General features: G+C 34.4%; 2 protein-coding genes across 2 annotated transcripts; both read left to right on the top strand.

The window, feature by feature from the left end:
* Window positions 1–4204: 4204 nt before the first annotated feature.
* On the top strand, window positions 4205–10725 carry LOC132184429 (prefoldin subunit 1). Its single transcript, XM_059598058.2, has 6 exons — window positions 4205–4538; window positions 4650–4703; window positions 7957–8062; window positions 8336–8342; window positions 9369–9453; window positions 10442–10725. The coding sequence occupies exons 1-6, from the start codon at window positions 4515–4517 to the stop codon at window positions 10553–10555; spliced, it is 390 nt and encodes a 129-aa protein (XP_059454041.2). The 5' UTR covers window positions 4205–4514; the 3' UTR covers window positions 10556–10725.
* A 2598-nt stretch (window positions 10726–13323) lies between these two features.
* Window positions 13324–15671, top strand: LOC148584387 (beta-amyrin 28-monooxygenase-like). The gene is made up of 3 exons (XM_088517986.1): window positions 13324–14290; window positions 14861–15048; window positions 15189–15671. Exons 1-3 carry the CDS (start codon window positions 13324–13326, stop codon window positions 15489–15491), a joined length of 1458 nt encoding a protein of 485 aa, XP_088374112.1. The 3' UTR covers window positions 15492–15671.
* Window positions 15672–21019: the final 5348 nt, after the last annotated feature.

The raw sequence follows: 21019 nt of genomic DNA, 5'->3' as shown, positions 1-21019 counted from the left end.
TGACTTTTATTTTAATCAAATTGTACGTATTTTTGGAACTTAACCTAGCTGGACCAAAGAACGTGACCTTAATTTGGCTGTGACTGTGAGAAATCGACCTTCTAATTATTCAAGCTAGAGGTGAAAAATCAACGTACGTGATTTTTAGAACTTAATTAATATGTTTTTCTATAGATTATTGGATATCCACCTAACCCACCTGATCATCCCCTGTTTGCTTTTCTGACATTCTTCTGTCAAATTATTTAAGAGTAGAATTACTACGAGACCACTCTCGATCATATCACCATGTCGTCAGAATTATTATGATTTTTTTTTTTTTTTTTTTTTGGGAAAATTCACTTCATCTCTATGAAGTTAGGTATTTTTCAATTTGAACTCTAAAGTTTAAAAATTGGTAATGTATCACCCTAATGTTTAAAAAATTTTCAATTTAAACCTTCCGTTACTAATTTCTGTTAAATTGGACGAAATTTTTTTTAAAAAAGCATGAGGGTAATTACGTAATTTCATAAATTTTCGTCCAATTTGACGGAAATTAGTAACGAAAGGTTTAAATTGAAAATTTTTGAAACATTAGGGGGGTACATTGCCAATTTTTAAACTTTGGGATTTAAATTGAAAAATCCCTTAAACTTCAGGGGGTAAAGTGAATTTTTTATTTTATTTATTTTATTAACTTTCTATTGGCAACTTGAGAAAAAAAAAAAAAAAAAAAAAAACAAGAAAGCTAAAATTGAAAGAATCAAAGGCAGGGAGTAGAGATTTGCTACGATGCATTCTCCAGAGAAAATACGCAAAACAATATTGTATTGCGTATTATATATCAGGAGAAAATAAAAAATATATTTGGATTGTATGGGGAAAACATTTTCTTCATATATTAATTATTAGAGGCGCTTCGCGGTGTGGAAGCGTTCCTATATAGAAATAGGAGTGCTTTACACGCAAGCGCCCCCTTTTATGAAAGGGGCGCTTGCCCATTTGAGCGCCCCCTTTTTAGAATGAGGGGGCTTCCTAGGCAAGCGCCCCCTTTTTTAAAAGGGGGCGCTTGCTTAGGAAGCACCCTCATTCTAAAAAGGGGCATTTTTCACCACTAAGCGCTCCCTTTTGCTTAGGAAGCACCCTCATTCTAAAAATGGGCATTTTTCACCACTAAGCGCTCCCTTTTACTATATTAAACTAATTAATTGATGTCATATGGTTCTCATTTGACAAGTCATGTGGTGAGAGGCAACCCTCTTCACCAATTAATGGTGGTTGTCTAATTGACCACTATTTTTTGTTAAAAATGATTTAATTACTTTAATTTTTATTTAGGATACATTGGTAACTAAAAATAATTGTGCCACGCAATACGTACAATTGACACATAATAAATTAATTGGATGATAAATTGATGGAGATATTTATTTGAAATTAAAGAAAAATCTTAGGACTAAGTGGCAAAATTGAAAACCTAGAGAATAAATTAAAATTGCATAAAAACATATTCATTACTAAATTTGATTTTTTCCTTAAATATTTAATTTTATCATTTTCTATCGACCTAACCTTTTAGGATACTACAATACTTTACTTATACACCAAAATGTAATTACAATAGAGAAAAATAACAAAGAAAATTAACTAAAAATGACCCAAAAAAAAGAAAAAAAAAGAAAAGGAAAAATGCTTAGGGTACTACAATTCTTTACAAATTCACATGATATTGCTACAATTATTTAAAAGCTCTGATATGTACCATAAACAAGTTTAACACATGTAACTTGTTTGATTTTATTATTTTTGTCCTGGCCTTTGGGCTGAGGATGGAATTGTCTCCTGACCTTCAGGTCGAGGAGGAGTAGATCGGTGTATAGTTCTCTACGTCCAAATTTTTAGTTTTGTTGTTGTTGTTTTTAATTTTGTTTTTGTATTTGGGCTACCCATGTCCTAGATCTAATTTGCATGAAGCATATATATTTCTTAATAGTAATTGTACATTAGCAAAAGTTTAAAATCATTTTTATGACCTTATAACCTCATAGCATTTGGCTATAGTTTTTCAAAGCTTTATGCTCTTGATTGTAAAAGCTTTATGCTCGTGATACTTCAATAAAAGTTACCAAATTTCGTTAAAAAAATTTTAGAGTGCATCAATAACAATTAATCAAAAGTCACAATCAACCACCTTCCCTGGTTCCCCCAACCCAGCCCCCATGACATTGCCATATGGTACTAATTGTGCTGTGACAGAAATCTCCTACTACATGATGGTTAGATTTGTCGTGGGGCAACGCAGGTCCCAAAAACCTAAAGTGTGACCACCAAACTAGTACCTAAACTTGAACTTCTCAACATACCGACTCCTAATTAAGAACTTCATCAACCTTGTGTGTGCCATTCACAGAGCATTCAAGGTCTACTGAGTCGTGAAGATAATTGAATTCAACAATTGGATTCATCTTGGGTGTTTTGACATTGGAGGAGAGAGATTTGAACTAGTAATCTCCGTTTTATGAGGCATAGTCTCTTTCTGATTATAATCTTAAAATTTTACTAAAATAATACATCTTTTATGGCCAGCTCGATATATTTTGAGACTCAAGACAAAAAGTCTAAGAAGTGTGGGCCTTAATTAAATAATATGGATGATAATAAAGACTTTAAATATTTTTATTAATTGAGGGCCCCAAGGGACCGCCTGATCCACTTAAGGGTTGAGCCCGTCCTAATGCCTTTCTTCTTTAATACAGCAGTGGAAAATTTGTTCTCAAAGAGAAAAAAGCACGCGCTCCTCAAAAGTCAAAAGTATTCAAAACTTGGTGAGAAATTCATACGTTTGGTGGCCTCCACGTGCACTTGTGCCCATTGAACATGGATGCTGCCAAGGCTAGGAACTTCATCATTATTATTATTATTATTATTATTAGCCTAGACAGCCAAAAATTTAGGCTGGATTTTTTTTTTTTTTTTTGGGCCTAGCTAGTCTTGGATATTTGCCCAATCTTGCTTTATCCTATTTCCACTTTCTTATTACAAAAGACAAAGTTTATGGGTCAATATATTTTTTTATTTTTATTTTTATTTTTTTATATTTGACCAATTTCATCTTATAAATCAATCATTAGATTTGTGAATTTATGTAAATTACACATAAGTTAATGGTGAACTTCACAAATATAATGGTTGATCTATTGAATTTGTAAGAGAATATAGGCCAAATATGTAAAACTTATTGATCCATAGCATTTCTCATCACAAAATACTATTGGCTCAATTTGACAATTTTTTTTTAATCAAATATATTAACAAAAAAAAATATACAAAATGTTTATGAAAACACTATATATATCTTTATGCTAGAAGAAGGACAAGAGTATTCCTTTTGTCATCCCAAATATGATATGGATTTTAAAATTATCATTAAATTTAAGATGATAATCATTGAATTTTAATTTATTGGTGATTTTAAAAATTGGTTCACATTTTGGAGGATACAAGGAAAAAGAGCTTCTTCTGGCATTACTCATTCCTGAAAGTTTTGATTTGTTATCGTTGAAAATCATTTTTGAAAAAAAAAAGGTAACTTTACTTTAAACCTCTGAATTACTATGCAATTTGACAAGCCCTCTAAATTTTAAAACCTCTCAATTTGAACTCCTAAACTTTCAATTGCAGTCAATTTAAACTCCTCCATCAAATTTAGCCGTTAACTTATAATAGAAATATCTAAAAAGACCAAAATATACCTGATTTTCGTTTTTATTTTTTATTTTTTTAATTTGGAATTAAGGGTAAATTTAAAGTTTTATAAAAAATTCATGGGTATAAATGTCATTGTCTTACTTTTAATGTTTAAAATCTGACAGAGGGGGTTCACTTTTATGCTTAAAATTAAAAAGAAAAAAATATAAAATGGCCCCCCAAACTACCAGCCATTTGTAATTTAACCTCTCAATGTTCAAAATGTAATAAAGTATCCCCTCAAACTACCAATTAGTTGCAATTTGGCCTCTCCATTAGTTAACACCGTCAAAATGGATGGAAAATGCAAAACGACGTCGTTTTGTTGATGTTAAGTTACTAAAATACCCTTTTTTTTTAAAAAAAACAAAAAAAAAAAAACAAATCCAACTAAACGATGTCGTTTTGCTTTAAAAAAATATATTACATGACAACATATCATACTTCCGTCCATACTGTTTCTCACTTCGTTTTCTTCGTCTTCTTCATTCCAGTTCGTCACTTCCAGCTCAAAACCTTCTCCTCTCCGGCTCACAGCTCGTCAATGATGGTTTTAAAAATTAGGGGTTTTACGAAATAAGTTTCTTAGGGTTTGTTTGTTTGCATTATGATTATATTTAGTTGGGCTTAAACCATTCAAAACCCAAACCGATCAGTTCAGTAAAGATCCGAACCGATATTACAAATCCATATCCAGTATCTGATCCATACCATCTAACTATGAACCTTAGTATTCACTACCGATTCATTTACCAACTCGGAGGTATCCGTTTTAATCTTCTGCAATGGCCGACGAAGCGAACAGAGCTGTAAGTTTTTGCACCTTTTCTTGCATTTTCGTTCCAATTTTCCCAGCAACCAAACGGGCCCTTAACTTTATTAGCTGAATGAATTTCTAATGGGTCGTGTGGGAATCATAGGCTTTTCGAGAGATTCAAGGTCGCATGATTGAGATCACTGGAAAACTGAAGCAGGTCAGTCTGCTATTGATTTATTTGTATTTTTTTGTCTTTCTATTTTTAATTGCAACGAAAAGCTTGGTTCTTTCGTATTACGTCATGGTATTTATGAATATTTGATGCAGCTTGTGATTTTTTGTTTTTAATTTTTTTAATAAATAATCGAAATATGTTGTGCAGCCAGCTACACAGAAAGTATAAAAAAAAAAATTATAAAACCTAAGCATTAGGATAGTTAAACGCAACTGTCTCCCAAAGGTAAGGAGTATCTAAGAAGGTTTTATCTGCACTATGTCCTTTCACAGTCCTTAAAACTTTTATAATTTATTTCCCTCTTAAGACACCATAAAAAGCATGGCAACACCATCTTCCACACTGCTACACTCAGAGGATTGTGAAATAGTTCTTTCAATTGGATTGGCTTAGGCGCTGTAAAAAAACACTACAGTACATGTTCCAAGTTTTTCTTGAAAAAGAGATATGGACAGTCGGAAGAACTACGGCACATGTGCTATACTTTTCTTACAGCACCTAAGCCAAATCCCTTTCAATTTACAGTTGAACTTCGCTATTTCATTATGCTATATATTGATCCTATGTTTTTGTTTTTTCTTGTGGTTTATTATTTGGTATTTTATGGTTTATGTGCAATAAAACAATAAACAAGAAATAACAATTCAAGCTACTAACAACTGGTGCAGCTCTGCATTTCTTTATTTGATTTTTATCTTTTCTTTTTCAGTTGTTGTTGTAGTTATTACTATTGTATAGTTATGGCTTAGGATAAAGAACATTCATGGGAATTGCTTGACTAGCATTTTGGAAGTATCTTTGTTTCAGTTGAGAGATGAATCAAAGATATTGTTAGTTTTCATCGTCTTGGAATGAGAAAAATGTTTTCTTCATGATTTTTGAAATTTCATCCTGAATCCTAAAGCCCAAAATCTCTCTCTCTCACTCTCTCTCTCTCTCTCTCTCTTCCCTTTTGTTTCTGACTGGTAAGTTAAATTGGTGTCCTAAAGTCCAAAATTTCTTGTTGAAAGCATGTTATATTGCCGTTTCTGATGGCCAATTGGATGAGGAATCTGATTTGCTTATGTGAGTTAATGCTTTAGAGAGACAAACCTGAGGGCTTTTCATCCTTTAGAATGATTTAAATTGAGATGCTGTCAAAAGAATTAGTCATTGATGTGCAATTGGAGAAGTTAGCCCAGAAATTTCTTGAAGTTACCATTTTAAGAAGGCTATCTGCTGTCTCAATTGCTGCATCCATGGGACTGAAGAGATAGATAAAGTTATGTAGGAGTTTGTTTCTGGTTGCTGGTCGATTGTGTTCGAAAGTAACACATTTTTCTTCTTCTTCTTCTTCTTCAAAAAAAAGGATTTATATAAACTCTTGCAACTACTACAATGTGAATTATAATAGATCGTAATATTTCAAACTCTTTTGTAGTGTTTACTGTAGGTTGGAAATTGCTAATTGTGTGATTAGTATGTGACTTTTAATGAGCTTGGATAGTTAGGACCAATTTGTTATATGTGTCATGAAGGGTTGAGAGATTAGGGTTACTAAAGGCTTTATTAATAACCTCTGTATATGATATATGAACATTTGGATCTGAAATTTCTTGGCCCTACGGTGAGTCTTTGGAGGAATATCAAGAATGGCTAGGGGAATTTCTCCAACTTTGTCTCCTTCAAGGTTGGGGGTGGTTCCCGCTTTCTCTTTTGGCATAATGAGTGGTGTGGAGAACCTTATCTCAAGACTATATTCCTAAATCTTTTTTTGAGGTGGTGTCAGTTTACTTAGTTTCCTTGAGTAATTCTTCCCATTGGAATATGAGTTTTATGAGGACAGTTCGGATTGGGAGTTGGAATCTTTAGATTCTTTCGTCAATCTGCTATACTCTTCAAAGACTCATCCTGGGGAGGCAGATAGAGTGTTGTGGACTCTAGCTAGTAGTTGCAGTTTTGATGTGAAGAACTATTATAAATTATTACAGGTTGGAGAGACTTGCCCTTTTCTTTGGAAAAGTATTTGGAAGGTTAAGGCTCCGCCTCGTATGGTTCTTTATATGGATGACATCTTTAGGTAGATCCTCAGTGTTGACAAACTTAGAAGGTGTGGTTTTACTCTTATTAATTGGTATTGCTTTGGCAAAAAGAACGAGGAGACCGTCATCCCCACATCCAATGTGAGTACACCATTGATCTTGGTACATAGTTCTCAGCTTATTTGGAGTTTCGTGGATTATGTCTAGAAACATCCTAGAGTTGTTACATTGTTGGAAGAATCAAGGGCGTCGATATTCCAAATATTCTATTTGGAAAGCTATTCCTTCGTTTTTAATTTGGAACATTTGGGGAGAAAGGAATTGTCGCCAATTTGAGGATTGCGAGACCACCCTGTACTTTCTTTAAAATCCAGTTTTGTAAGATCTCTCTTAGATTGGATTGTAGTCTATGTTCTTCCTTCCTCCTTTTTGAATCTTTTAGACCTTGTAAACTTTTTATATTTTAGCCATCTTTAATGTGGTTGTGTCTTTTGTATACATTTTGTGTATGAGGGTGGGTTGTGCCAGTTTTTCTTTTCAATAAAATTGTGACTTATAAAAAAAAAAAAAAAATCCTGGGCCTTCTACCTCTTGCAATATGACTTTTGGTTATTTTAATAAAGCAACAATTGTATTTAGGAAAAAAAAAAAGAGGTTATAGCACAGAAAGAGAAGTTTTCTTGATAGAAATTTTTGGTAGGAATTTTTGGCAAACCGATGTTATGGCGAAAGTAGTTTTTGGTTGACAGTGGTATGGCTTGAAGATTATAGTTAACTAGTGCTGTTTGTGTAAATCAGGCGCGTGACCACGGATGATCTTATTATTTTCTGCTCTATGGCAAGATGACTATGGTCACTTGTCTTTTTGTTGTTTGCATTTATTTGGGCTATACATATGTATAGGTTGGTTTTGGATTTGGTGGGAGAGAAATGCTATGAATGTCTGACAGCACAAAGCTTTTAGTGATTTAGTTGAAGTTATTCTTTATGATTGCTTGTTAACAGGATGAAGACAACTAGTGGCTTCTCTTTACTTTCTCATGTGGAGATTTTGGATCTTTGTAACTTTAGAGCTTATCTTCTCTTCTGTTTTCTAAGGGTTCCTCTTGTATGCGTGTCTTGTTCTAGTGTTGCCCTCTATGTCTTTCTCTTAATAAAATTTATTACTTACCATTAAAGAACTTTGAACTGATCTTAGTTATCATGTCTTTCAGGTACAGAATCAGATGCGAAACAAGGAGGGAGAAAAAAAGCGTGCTTTTCTAACCTTGGAGGAGCTACGACAGTTGTCTGATGATACAAATACCTACAAATCTATAGGTATTTATAGAAAACCATAATCTCAAGTTGGCATATAATGCCCATACTAGTTTTGTATAAGTACGTAGTATTTCAAAGTGCCTCAAGCTTTAAAATGATGAATACTTTCTTTGGTTTTAGAAAATCAATCCCTATCTCTAAAGAGTTTTGAAAAGAGGTTGTCTGATTTTTATTTGAATCATGAATTACAGTCATATCTGGCATTTTAGTTTTAACTGTGCTACTTTGGGCAACCTACTCCCAATTTGACATTTATTTATTTTTGTTTTGCAGGGAGAACGTGAGTTTTGCATAATCTATTTGAGCATGAGAAAAGTTAACAAAATTCTTGATTTATGGGCTTGCCAGATTATAGATGACAGATCAAGGATTTAAATTCAGACTGGACTGGCCAGAGAGACCGGATGAACTGCCGGCAGGCTCGATCCATTCCAGTCATGCCCATCTATTCATTTTGGTCAATGAACCAATTGGGCTGTTGTCAATCATGGTCCAGCCATTGAGCTGTTTGACCTGGGCTGGGGTCCAATCACTCCTTGGCCCAATTCAATTGATTGTTCATTCCCCCCCCCCCCCCCCCCCCCCCAAAAAAAAAGAAAGGCTTATGAAAGCAAAAGGGTGTAGGAATTACCACCCATTACCTTCTGTTAGTTGTGGTACAATCAATATTATTATCTAATATTAATTACATTTGGAAACCTTTTGCTGTAAATACAAAAGTTATTTATGAGCCATATTTATGCATACATTATTAACAATCATTTGGCACACATTTATGTATATAGTATTAAACAAAATTGCATATAGATATTATTAAGGGATAAACTAAGATAGGCGGTGCCCTATGAAGATTGATATGGTTTCACCCACTTTTTCATCCAATGGTGAGTTTTTGTTTATAATCTAGATCATCAATAGCTTAAGGTCACTTGTGTGAGAGATAATAAAGTTTAAACGATAAATTAGATGCATCCTTTCACTCAAAAATGCTTGGTTATTTTTTGATTCATACATGCATAATCCAAGTAAATGTGTGTGTGTACATATTTGCTTCACTAATTGAAGCAGAATTTAGAATCTGTTAAGCTTTATAGTTTATAGATTTATTTGAATGGATTACATGTCATTATATGTTCTTTTTGTTTTTAATTAAATATTTATGATTGGTTCGATCACGGTCAGCCTGGTGGTTGAACCTCTGACCCTTGACCCTTTTCACTTTTCTGATTTATTGAACAATCTGCTTTCTAAAACATTGTGATGTACTCTGATGAATCTCTCTCTCTGTCTCTCTGATGGTGGCCAGGTTTGTGTTAGAACCCAAGTCAGTTTTAATGAATGAACAGGAACAAAAGCTGAAGGATAGCGAAACTGCAATTGCCTCATTACAGGTGCATTAACCTTTTCATTTTCCCCCGTGCAAAATCTCTTCTTTCTACAGTCCCCCCCCCCCCCCCCCACACACCTTTTCTTTGTTTGTGTTTCATCTTTGACATTCTCTTGGCCAATATATATTTTTCCTAATACATTTTTCAGAGAAATTACTGGTGAAATTAAATATTGATTCACAAGGCCCCCATCTAAAGCCCCCATCTAAATCCCCACCCCCCCCCCCCACACACACACACACACCCAAAATGAACAAAGAAAGCAATAAATTCTAGATCCATCCCTGCTAATGTCTTTTTATAATGTCCATCTGGAAGGTTTAAGTTTGTAGTCCAGCAATTTGGATTGGAGGATCATAATAATGAATCATCATATCCGTTTCATTTGGTCTATTTTTTTTTGAATTTTGACCTGAGTTTGGCTTAAAGTTTATTGTTTAATAGATGTTTTGCCCTTTATTTTTTAAATTGAAACCTCTGATTTTCTTTTCGATAATGAAAGATCTAATTTTTGTTCAGTTGAATTTATCTAAAAGATTCCGAAATTGTAATACCATGATTACGTCGTGTGCTTAAGCAACCTTAAATGATTCACAATCAGGTATGAAGTATACAAGTAGGGTGAAAACGGCAAAACGGGCTAATGAATTTTTGCTCTAGGAGTGATCTCCATAAAATAGTTACCAAGAGTATTTAGTTTAACAAGGAATAACAAATAGAAGAGTTTATAGTAAGAAGGCTTGCAGGAAAATGTTACATGTTGATTTTTGATCTTAGCACTGTGTAGATTATTTACTACCATGGAAATTAGCTACTGTTTAAGGTTTTGAATGAGCCAATCTTTCCCCTACTTGTTTGGCCTTAGCTGTGCCTGGAAACCTCACTTAAGTTCTGCAGCTAATCATCGTTCTTTTGAAAGACAATGTACTAATTTTCTCTCATTCTTCTGAAATTTTTGTGCAAATATTTTCCGTTGTTGGGCTCCGGACAGACATCAAAGGAATATTTAGAAAAGCAGATGGTGGAGGTGGAGGACAACCTTAAGGAGCTCTTGGAGCAAGATCCGGGTCTTGCTCGGCAGATAATGTCCATGACTGTAATGTAAATCATACATTTCTGAGAATTTTCTTCTGTGCGCTTTATTTTCCTTTTGGAAAGGGAAAAAAAGTGATAATGATAGTTTGCAATGTTTGTTGAGAAAAGTCTGGTATTCAAACCTGGTGAGATGTTATGAATTGTGAAGCTACTCTTGCAAGACCTTGTTTTTTATGCCTATCTTCTCATCCTTCCCACAAGTCTTTATTGAATCGTCAAATAGATTTCAAAGTGATATGGTGTATATGAAACCTCTTCGTTTCCAGGGAATTGGAGATGATTTATTTTATGGTTGAGATTAAATTTTATGGATTTAATGGTGTATATATTGTTACGCTATTTACAATTTTTTAAAATGTGGCATCATGTACATTATTATATGCAATAAAACAAAATTGATTGTAAAGGTTGGAAAACGTGTCCTACAACTGTAAGTTTTAAAGTAGGTTTTTCCATTAACTTACTGTCCAATTAATTAATGATATACTATATCAAACTAATTAATTGATGTCATATGGTTTTCATCTGACAAGTCATGTGGTGAGAGGCAACCCCCTTCACCAATTAATGGTGGTTGTCTGGTTGACCACTATTTTTTTTTTAAAATGATTTAATGATTTTAATTTTTATTTAGGATACATTGGTAACTAAAAATAATTGTGCCACGCAACACGTACAGTTGACACATGATAAAATAATTGGATGATAAATTGATGGAGATATTTATTTGAAATTAAAGAAAAATCTTAGGACTAAGTGGCAAAATTGAAAACCTAGAGAACAAATTAAAATTGCATAAAAACATATTCATAACTAAATTTGATTTTTTTCCTTAAATATTTAATTTTATCATTTTCTATTGACCTAACCTTTTAGGATACTACAATACTTTACTTATACACCAAAATGTAATTACAATAGAGAAAAATAACAAAGAAAATTAACTAAAAATGACAAAAAAAAAAAAGAAGAAAAAAGAAAAGTAAAAATGCTTAGGGTACTACAATTCTTTACAAATTCACATGATATTGCTACAATTATTTAAAAGCTCTGATACTTACCATAAACAAGTTTAACACATGTAACTTGTTTGATTTTATTCTTTTTGTCTTGACCTTTGAGTTGAGGATAGAATTGTCTCCTGACCTTCGGGTCGAGGAGGAGTAGATTGGTGTAGAGTTTATCTCTACATCCGAATTTTTAGTTTTGTTATTATTTTTAATTTTGTTTTTGTATTTAGGTTACTCATGTTCTAGATATAGTCTGTACGAAGCAGATCTATTTTTTAATTGTAATTGTACGTTAGCAAAATGTTGAAGTCATTTTTATGACCTTGTAACCTTATAGTATTTGACTATAATTTTTCAGAACTTTATACTCTTATAAGAGTTTACGCTCGTGATACTTCAATGAAAGTTATCGAATTTCGTTAAAAAAAATATAGAGTGCATCAATACCAATTAATCGATAGTCACAACCAACCACACTCCCCTGGTCCCCCCAACCCAGCCCCCATGATATTGCCATACTAAATTACAAATTGTGCTGAGGCGGAAATCTCCTATTACACGATGGTTAGATTTGTCGTGTAATAGGAGATTCGAATATTCTTATTATTAATAAGAATATTCGAGTCTTTGTTCAAAAAAAAAAAAAAAAAAAAAAATTCGTCGTGGCCCTCGTGGGGCAACGCAGGTCCCAAAAACCTAAAAGTGTGACCACCAAACCAGTACGTAAACTTGAACTTCTCAACATACTGACTCGAACTTCATCAACCTTGTGTGTGCCATTCACAGAGCATTCAAGGTCTACTGAGTCGTGAAGATAATTGAATCCAACAATTGGATTCATCTTGGGTGCTTTGATATCGGGGAGAGACATTTAAACTAGTAATCTCCGTTTTATGAGGCATAATCTTCTGTCAATTATAATCTTAAAATCCTACTAAAATAATACATCTCTTAGGCCAGCTTGATATATTTTGAGATTTAAGACAAAAAGTTTAAGTAGTGGGGGCCTTAATTAAATAATATAGACAATAATATTAAAGGCTTTATATTTTTTTATTAATTGAGGGCCCTAAATGGCCGCCTAATCCGCCTAGGAATGAGCCTGTCCTAGTGCCGTTCTACTTTAATAGAGCAGTGGAAAATTTGTTCTCAAAGAGAAAAAGCAAGCGCTCCTCAAAAGTCAAAAGTATTCAAAAATTGGTGAGAAATTCATACGTTTGGTGGCCTCCACGGCACTTGTGCCCATTGAACATGATGCTGCCAAGGCTAGGAACTTCATCATTATTATTATTATTATTATTTCAAGATTAACTATTTCTCATTTTAAAAAATAGTTATTTCTATAAAATATTTAGAGTCTATTTGAAATTGCATTAAAGAACTTAAAAAGTATTTTTAGTATTTAAATATTGTGCCAAACAAAAAATTGGACTATTAATTTGCTAAAGAACTCCAAAAATACTTATTTCATTTTTTACTCTAAAAATAACAAAAATGCACTTAAAAAAAAAAAACTTAAAGTGAAGTTTTTTTTTTTTTTTTTTTTCCTTAAAAGCTCTCTTTGGCTTTAAAATCGTTATTTCTTAATACAATCCTAAATATGCTATTACTCCCACGACTAAAAGACTTACTAAACTATGAAATAACTATTTCATTCTATGGGGTTAATTCGTGTACCAAACGTACCCTAATATTTACAACCTTACATGTTGGGGCATCATTTTAATCCTATAAAGAGCAGCAAACTAATGTCACTTACCAACCCAACATGGAGCTCTTCTTTCTCTTCTTCTTCTTCTTGATTTCCCTATTCTTGGCTTCTTCCATTTCTTTTGGTATTTGTTCCTTAGCTTATAAAACCAAAGAAAATTTCACTCGGCCAACAATTCCTCCGGGAAGTTTCGGTTGGCCAATCATTGGTGAAACCCTTCAATTTTTGGCTGCAATGAAAGAGGGAGCAGTGGAAAATTTTGTCTCAAAGAGAACAACCAAACACACCTCAAAAGTTTTCAAAACTTGTATTCTTGGTGAGAATTTCATCATATTTTCTGGTGCTGCTGCAAATAGATTCATCTTTTCAAATGATGGCAAGTTGTTCATACGCTGGCGCCCTCCCTCGGTCCAGAAGCTCTTCCCCTCCACAGCACTTGTGCCCATTGAAAATGATGCTGCCAAGGCCAGGAAGTTCATATCCTTGTTCTTCAAGTTCAATGAGACTCACAAATTTGTGGCATCAATTGACTCCATTTCAAGAACCCACTTCAAGAATTACTGGGAAGGCAAAAATGAAGTTAAGGTACATCCTCTAGTGAAAATGCACACATTCACCTTAGCTTGCCATTTATTTATGAGCATCGATGACAAGGAGAAATTGTCCAAGTTTTTGTGCCACTTCAATATTCTCACCAAAGGCATACTATCTGTACACTTAAACATCCCGGGTACACCATTTTATCATGCAATAAAAGCAGCAGAAGCTCTCAGGAAAGAGATTTATGTGATTGTGAAGGAGAGGAGGGAAGCCTTGGCAAATAATTTAGCTTCTCCAACACAGGATGTGCTATCACAAATGATTGCTTTGCCATGCGACCACGATGGGTTCATGACAGAATTGGAGATTGCAGATAAGATTTTGGCATTTCTGATTGGGGGCCATGACACTACGACTGCCACTATCACTCTCTCTATGAAATATCTTGCAGAGATGCCTCATGTCTATAATGAAGTTGTAAGAGGTATTTATTTTTTGTTTGTGCATTGTATTAAGAATATGGTTAGTAATTTTTAATACGACCCGCGAACCCAACATAAATCTGACATAAAATTAACAGGTTCTAGTTCGAGTCAGTTCGGGTTGACTTGAATTAAACGGGTCAATTGTGGGCTTATTCGCATAACTTATAGGTGACCCGCATAACCTGTATAAAGTAAATTATATATTTTTTTACTATTAAAAAAGAAAACCAATAAAAGGCTAAAACCCATATATATTAATTTTTAAAATTCATTAAATTTTTGTTTTATTTTTACATTTAAATCATATACAAGTCAAAACTGGTCAAATAATATATTTATTAAATGGGTTATACGGATTGTGTCGTGTTACCCGTTTATTTAAATAAGTCGTGTCAAGGTTGAGAGATTTGACATGTTAACTAAATGGCTCGTGTGTGGATTGACCCACGATCTCGACATGCCTGCATGAATTACTAGCCCTAATTAAGAAGCATGTCTGTCTTTGTAGTTTTTATTTTGATTCATACATGTATACAAAACTAGCTGGTAGAACTTCTTTTGCATGATAGAGCAAAGTGAGATTATAGGGCTAATGAAGCCAAGAGAAGTGCTATGTTGGGATGATATACAAAAAATGAAGTATACTTGGAACTTTGTGAACGAAGTGATGAGGAATACAACAATTGTTCAAGGTGCTTTTAGAGAAGCTAAGACAGATTTCTCCTACGAGGGTTATGTCATTCCAAAGGGTTGGAAGGTAAGTGATGTCCTTCTATTCTAGCTACTTCATCCATCTTCTTCATTTGCCATTATATATAACAAATTTTGTCTATCTTCTTCTTCTTCTTCTTCTTTTTCTTTTTTTTTTTTTTTTTTTTTTTTTTTTTTTTTTTTCAGATATATTGGAGTGTGGGTTCGACCCAGAAGAACTCTGAATACTTCTCAGAGCCAGAAAGGTTTAATCCAAGAAGATTTGAAGAAAATGGACCTTCTCCTTACACATATGTTCCTTTTGGGACAAGTCCTTTGATGTGCCCAGGAAAGGAGTATGCTAGAGTGACTGTTCTTGTCTTCCTCCATTACGTAGTGAAGATGTTCAAATGGGAACCAATTCTTTCCAATGAGAAAATTAAAATCGAGTTGGCCCCTGTTCCATCAAAGGGGTTCCCAGTTTGGCTTTCTCCTCTTCAGAATAATTAGTGAAGGTTTTCTGGTTTTATATTTCTGATATGATTTCATTTTGTCAATTTGTTCTGTTTGTATTGATAGGTTTCTCCTTGCAACGTGTACGTTGTTGACTATATTAACCATTAGCTTGCTATATGTTGCACGCATGCCATGAATGTGCATGACACCATTGACACCTACTACATTGTGGGAATTTAGATCCCCCACAATCCCTTGCCAACAATAATTACTTGTTCGTATTGTTAGTAATTTGGGTAGGTAATGTGAGAGACTCCACATGAGATCCATTTGCCCAAATTAATTTTGAACTGCTCAACCACTTACTTGAACAATTATGTCTCATATGGAGTCTTTCACATTATTTTTAAAATTACTAGTAATCCGAGCAAGTAATTATTGTGGATCAGTAGGAGTAGGAGATTGTAAGAGGCCCCACTCGTGCAGGGCAAAGGGAATTGTCACGGTTGTATGATACCACTAAGTCAGGGAAAAATATCTTGAATAGTTGTTAATGAAATGTGAAACTAAAGAAAAACCTAATTGGAAAAATCGAAAAGCTAGGGACTAAGTTAAAATTGCGTAGAAACCTAGAATAACATTATATTAAAGTGGAGGCTATAAATTTGGCACATGGCTGGTTGCTTGGGCAAGTCCGCCTCCCAAGCTTGAACAAGTCATGGTCGCTCTCATCCACCACGCCGCCCACTTCGGTGTCGCCTTCCTTGACACCTCCTATCTATATATATATATATTCTCCTTTGTTAGTTCTAAGATTTCGTTATATATATTCCCCTTTGTTAGTTCTAAGATTTCGTTTCTTGGGCCTTAGGCTTTGAAGGGAGGGGTGAGAAGGAGGGTGGAATTTACGACCAATTTTTTAACCCGTTAGACATGTTACTAATGACACGTCACTAACGGCCCGTTACAAAAAAATTAAATTTTTGTAGTGTATGTTCACATCGAAGTGACGGTTTGTTCCTTGCGTTCTTTACTCGCTTATCCCCGGTCTATTTGAAACTAAAGAAAAACCCAATGACCAAATTGGCAAAATTGAAAACCTCGAGACTAAATTAAAAAAAAAACTCGGAGAAAAATTGATGATTTAACATGGTATCAAAGTACAGGTTATAAATTCGAACCCTGACTACAATAGTTTACTTATATACACCAAAAAATAATTACAATACTGAAGTAGATAAAGAAAAAATAACAAGGAACATGCATGGAGTTTTACAATTCCTTACAAATTCACATGGAAGTACCATAAACAAGTTTAACATTGATACAAACTTTTAATAGAACTCATTTTTTAAAACCAACTTGAAAGGGGAGAGTACCCAAGTGTTTATATATACATGGTTAAGATTAGACTTAGGTTCTGCTTGTTTCAGCATAAAATGATTTATGAAAAAGGTTTTCAATTTTTTAGTGTTTGGTGTAATGAAAAATAATAGTAAACGAAAAATATTTTTCGGTTTGACTGAAAAGCCTCTTTAATTTCTGGAAAATGGTTTTCATTTTGGAAAACTGTAAATTATTTTTCTAGTTTGAGCATCTCATTCTCAAATCGATAGACCCACCAAGAACCTCGCTAGGACCTGACTGGGACACTGCCAGGACTCGGTCGGAACTTGATCGGAACCCAGTCAGGACCTGGTTGGGACATCGTTGGGACCTGGTTAGGACATTGTTGGGACCTGCCGAGACTCAGTTAGGACACCGCTGGAACTCGGTCAGGATACTGTCCGGATTCGGTCGGGACCTGTTGGGACTTGGTTAGGACCCTGCCATAACTCGGTTGGGACCTCGTGGGGACTCGTCTAGGTCACCGTCGGGACCTGGTCGTTAAATTCAATGAATATATATAGGGTTAAATACTAAATTAGTCCCTGGGGTTTCACAACTTTATTTTTTCCCCCTTAATGTTTTATTTTTATCACAGGAGGTTCCTATGGTTTTGATAATAGACCAAGTTAGTCCTCCGTCACTTGACCATTAGTTGACTTAACGGAATTCCACGTGGACCAATCACATATTGACACGTGACACTTACTTAATTTTTTTTTTTTTTTAAATTAAAAAAAAGTATTTTCTAAAATAAAAAAAAGGATTGGGGGTGGCCGAGCCACCCCCATGGCCATTTGGGGGTGGCTCGGCCACCCCCTTTGGCTATGGGGGTGGCCAGGCCACCCCCATCTGGCCGGATGGGGGTGGCCGAAACCACCCCCAGTACCCACTGGGGGTGGCTCGGCCACCCCCATGGAGCCTTGGGGGTGGTTTCGGCCACCCCCTTAGCACCAAGGGGGTGGCTCCCCAGTGGGTATTAGCCACCCCCAATCTTTTTTTTTTTTTTTTTTTTTTTTTAATTAAAAAAAAAAAATTTAAGTAGATGCTACGTGTCAACATGTGATTGGTCCACGTGAAATTTCGTTAAATCAACTAACGGTCAACTGACGGAGGACTAACTTAGTCTATTATCAAAACAACATGGACCTCCTGTGATAAAAATAAAACCCTAGGAGGAAAAAAATAAAATTGGAAAACTCCAGGAGGGTTTGGAGTATTTAACCCATATACATATGGTGATTTTTCGTACGCGCTAAACACCAAAAAAGTGATTTTTCAATAGAAAAAATGTTAGGTCGAAACTAATGGAAGCTTAATTTATGTGGGATACAATGACCACAGTGGCGGAGCTACGTTATGCTGTGGCAACCCCCAAAGATTTAATTTTTTTTTTTTTTTTTTGCTTTTTTCCAAACTAGTTCCACACGGCTCCTACTTTTTCCCATGTTACCAGCAGGTCCAGGGATCCGGATCCCCTGAAATCCTCAAGGGATTCCAGATTCTGAAATTATGGGATCTTGACCGTCCATTTTAATCCAAAGGCCAGAATCCCGCCACGTGTCCCACTGAATTAAAAAAATTTAAAATAATAAAATAATGTTTAAAATTTAAAAAGTAATTATAAAAGAAAATAATAAAATAATAAAATTTAAAAACAAAAATAATAAAAAACTTGGGGTGGCTGGCCACCCCCATGGCCCTTTGGGGGGGGGGGGGGGGGGGCCACCCCCAAGGGCCATGAGCCACCCCCAAATGGCGGTTAGGGGTGGCACCATGGTCCTTGGGGGTGGATCGGCCACCCCCAAGGGCCATGGTGGTGGCTTTGGCCACCCCCAACCGCCCAATGCCAAAAATGGGGTGGCCGGCCACCCAAAGTTTTTTATTATTTTTGTTTTTAAATTTTATTATTTTCTTTTATAATTACTTTTTAAATTTTAAATATTATTTTATTATTTTGAATATTTTTTTAATTCAGTGGGACACGTGGCAGGATCCTGGCCTTTAGATTAAAGTGGACGGTCAGGATCCCATAATTTCAGAATCTGGAATCTCCTGAAGATTTCAGGGGATCAGATCCCAGGTCCAGCACCCTCCAAAAATAAAAAAATAAAAAAAATAAAAAATTTCTTTTCTCCTACCCAAGTTGCACAGCACCCCAAATTTTTATTTTATTTTTTCCCCCCTCTCTCACAGAGTCCCACATACGGCTTTTCCCCATATTTTCTTTTCTTTTCTCCTCTCTCTTTCTCTCTCACTCAAACGCAGCAGACGCTCCATAGCCTCCATCCACCATTCCATAATTTCCATAGCCTTCATCTCTTATTCTCTCCCTCTCTGAGCACTCTCCATAACTTTGGTTGCTTTTGGGTCCGGCGGGGTTCTTAGAAAAATCGAAATCAAGGTGAGTCACAGCCCAAAGTTCCTAAACTTTTGTAATCCTCTGTTTTTCCTCTGTTTACTTGATATTTCCTGTTGATTTTCGTTAATAAATTTGTGCAGTAGTCTGTCTGTCTGTATATATCATTATATTTCCTGTTTATGCTAAAAGTCTCAAAATGTTTACAGTTCTGCAGCGTATTCACTTCAATTGAGAAGTTGTGCTGAAATTAATTTGAAGACAGAGAGAAGAAGGAAGAGTTTACACAGCCACATATATGGATTTTTGATTTCCATCTGGGCTAGTTACTGCTGTTAGCACTGGCTGTTAGTTAAAATTCATATTGATATTGATTGAATGGATTGACTTATTTAGAAAAAATTATTGTCATCAATGGATTGATCTGAAAATATTTTTTCTTTTCTTAATTAGCTTGGTCTCTCACAAATATGTACCATGCGAGATAACATGTGGGACAGACCAAAAATTCTCATCCTTTTATCTTTCATGAAATCACAGTAGTATGGAATAAGTAGCATTATATTATCCTATAAGAATACGGTATTTATAGCAAGTGTGGAGATAACATTATCCTACAAGAACATAAAAAATGAGAATATTTCAGCTGTGGCTTGCAGTTGCCTCTTCGACACTGTTCAGATGTTTAGACACATTATTATTAGCCTTGCAGTTGCTTTTCTGTCCATTAGGGTGCATAACAGTTTCGTTAATAAATTCACTATTAATTTGAATGATTGAATAAACAGTTTATTTTGTTGTTTAATGTTTATAAACTTTGATTGTCTCTTTCGGGGTCGTGATTTAACTTGAAAATTTAACTTATTTAATATTTATGAACTTTTATAAATATATATATTTGGGTTTTCTAATTTTTTTTAATATTTCTGATATAATTTCATTTGATTAATTTCTTCTGTTTGTATCGATATTTTTCTCCCTGTAATGTGTACTTTGTTGCATAACTTTATTAGTCCAAAGTTTCAAATTAATTAGCTTAATTGCTATGGAGCATGCCATGAATGTCGTTGTATGTCACCACCAACCGTATCTTGAATAGCTGTGCTCATAGGAGCATGCATGACCCCGTTTGGCAACCCTTTTCCCTCCTTTCAACAGTATTATTCATGCTTTTTTTTTGTTTTTTTTTTTCCCCAAAAAAACTGATATAAAACCATTTTCACATTTTCATTTTTTATATCACATCATTTACTTTTTATTATTATTCAAATAAAAAAAATCACTACAAACAAAACTTTTTTACTTTTCCATACCAAACATTTTTTGTTTTTTACTTACATCAATCCATGTTAGCTACAGTAACAAAAGGAATAGAGTTTGCCAAACACTATCTCCTAACTTATGATGAGGAAGGGGGCCATGCCTCCTCCCCCAACCTAATATATTTTTTAAACAGTAATTTAATCGATGACTTTAAAGAAGTGCGATAATGAGTTTGGAGAAGTGGGAGTGTGTTTAGTATTACTCTCTTTTTGTTTTTCTTTATAAAAAAAAAAAAAAACCCTTGATCTATACTTGTATGGATTTTTAGTTGGAGAATTGGTTATTATCGAAGTTTATTAAGAATATAATTTATCAATATTCGTGATGGGTTTTTACATGGAAAGTTAAACCTACAAGCACTTTGCAAGTATATCACTGATTTGTGATATTTGATGTCTTTGTGGCATATATAACGGTGACCATGGATAAATTTATTGTAAAAATATTTCTATGGGAATTTTGTTTGCTCACAATAATTTGCAATATGAAACATTAATTAGTTTGTTTAAACTTA

This window comes from Corylus avellana, chromosome 7 (assembly GCF_965113065.1).
Source record: "Corylus avellana chromosome 7, dhCorAvel1.hap1.2, whole genome shotgun sequence".
Classification (NCBI taxonomy): Eukaryota; Viridiplantae; Streptophyta; class Magnoliopsida; order Fagales; family Betulaceae; genus Corylus; species Corylus avellana.
This window is presented reverse-complemented; position numbering and strand designations above follow the sequence as displayed.

Excerpts from the sequence above, each read along its gene's own strand:
- LOC132184429 (XM_059598058.2), top strand. The coding sequence starts at position 4,515 with ATGGCCGACGAAGCGAACAGAGCT. Across the intron at positions 4,704-7,956 it reads TCACTGGAAAACTGAAGCAG|GTACAGAATCAGATGCGAAA; the intron begins GTCAGTCTGCTA and ends CATGTCTTTCAG. Across the intron at positions 9,454-10,441 it reads CTGCAATTGCCTCATTACAG|ACATCAAAGGAATATTTAGA; the intron begins GTGCATTAACCT and ends GGCTCCGGACAG.
- LOC148584387 (XM_088517986.1), top strand. The coding sequence starts at position 13,324 with ATGGAGCTCTTCTTTCTCTTCTTCTTCTTCTTGATTTCCCTATTCTTG. Across the intron at positions 14,291-14,860 it reads CTATAATGAAGTTGTAAGAG|AGCAAAGTGAGATTATAGGG; the intron begins GTATTTATTTTT and ends TTTGCATGATAG. Across the intron at positions 15,049-15,188 it reads TCATTCCAAAGGGTTGGAAG|ATATATTGGAGTGTGGGTTC; the intron begins GTAAGTGATGTC and ends TTTTTTTTTCAG.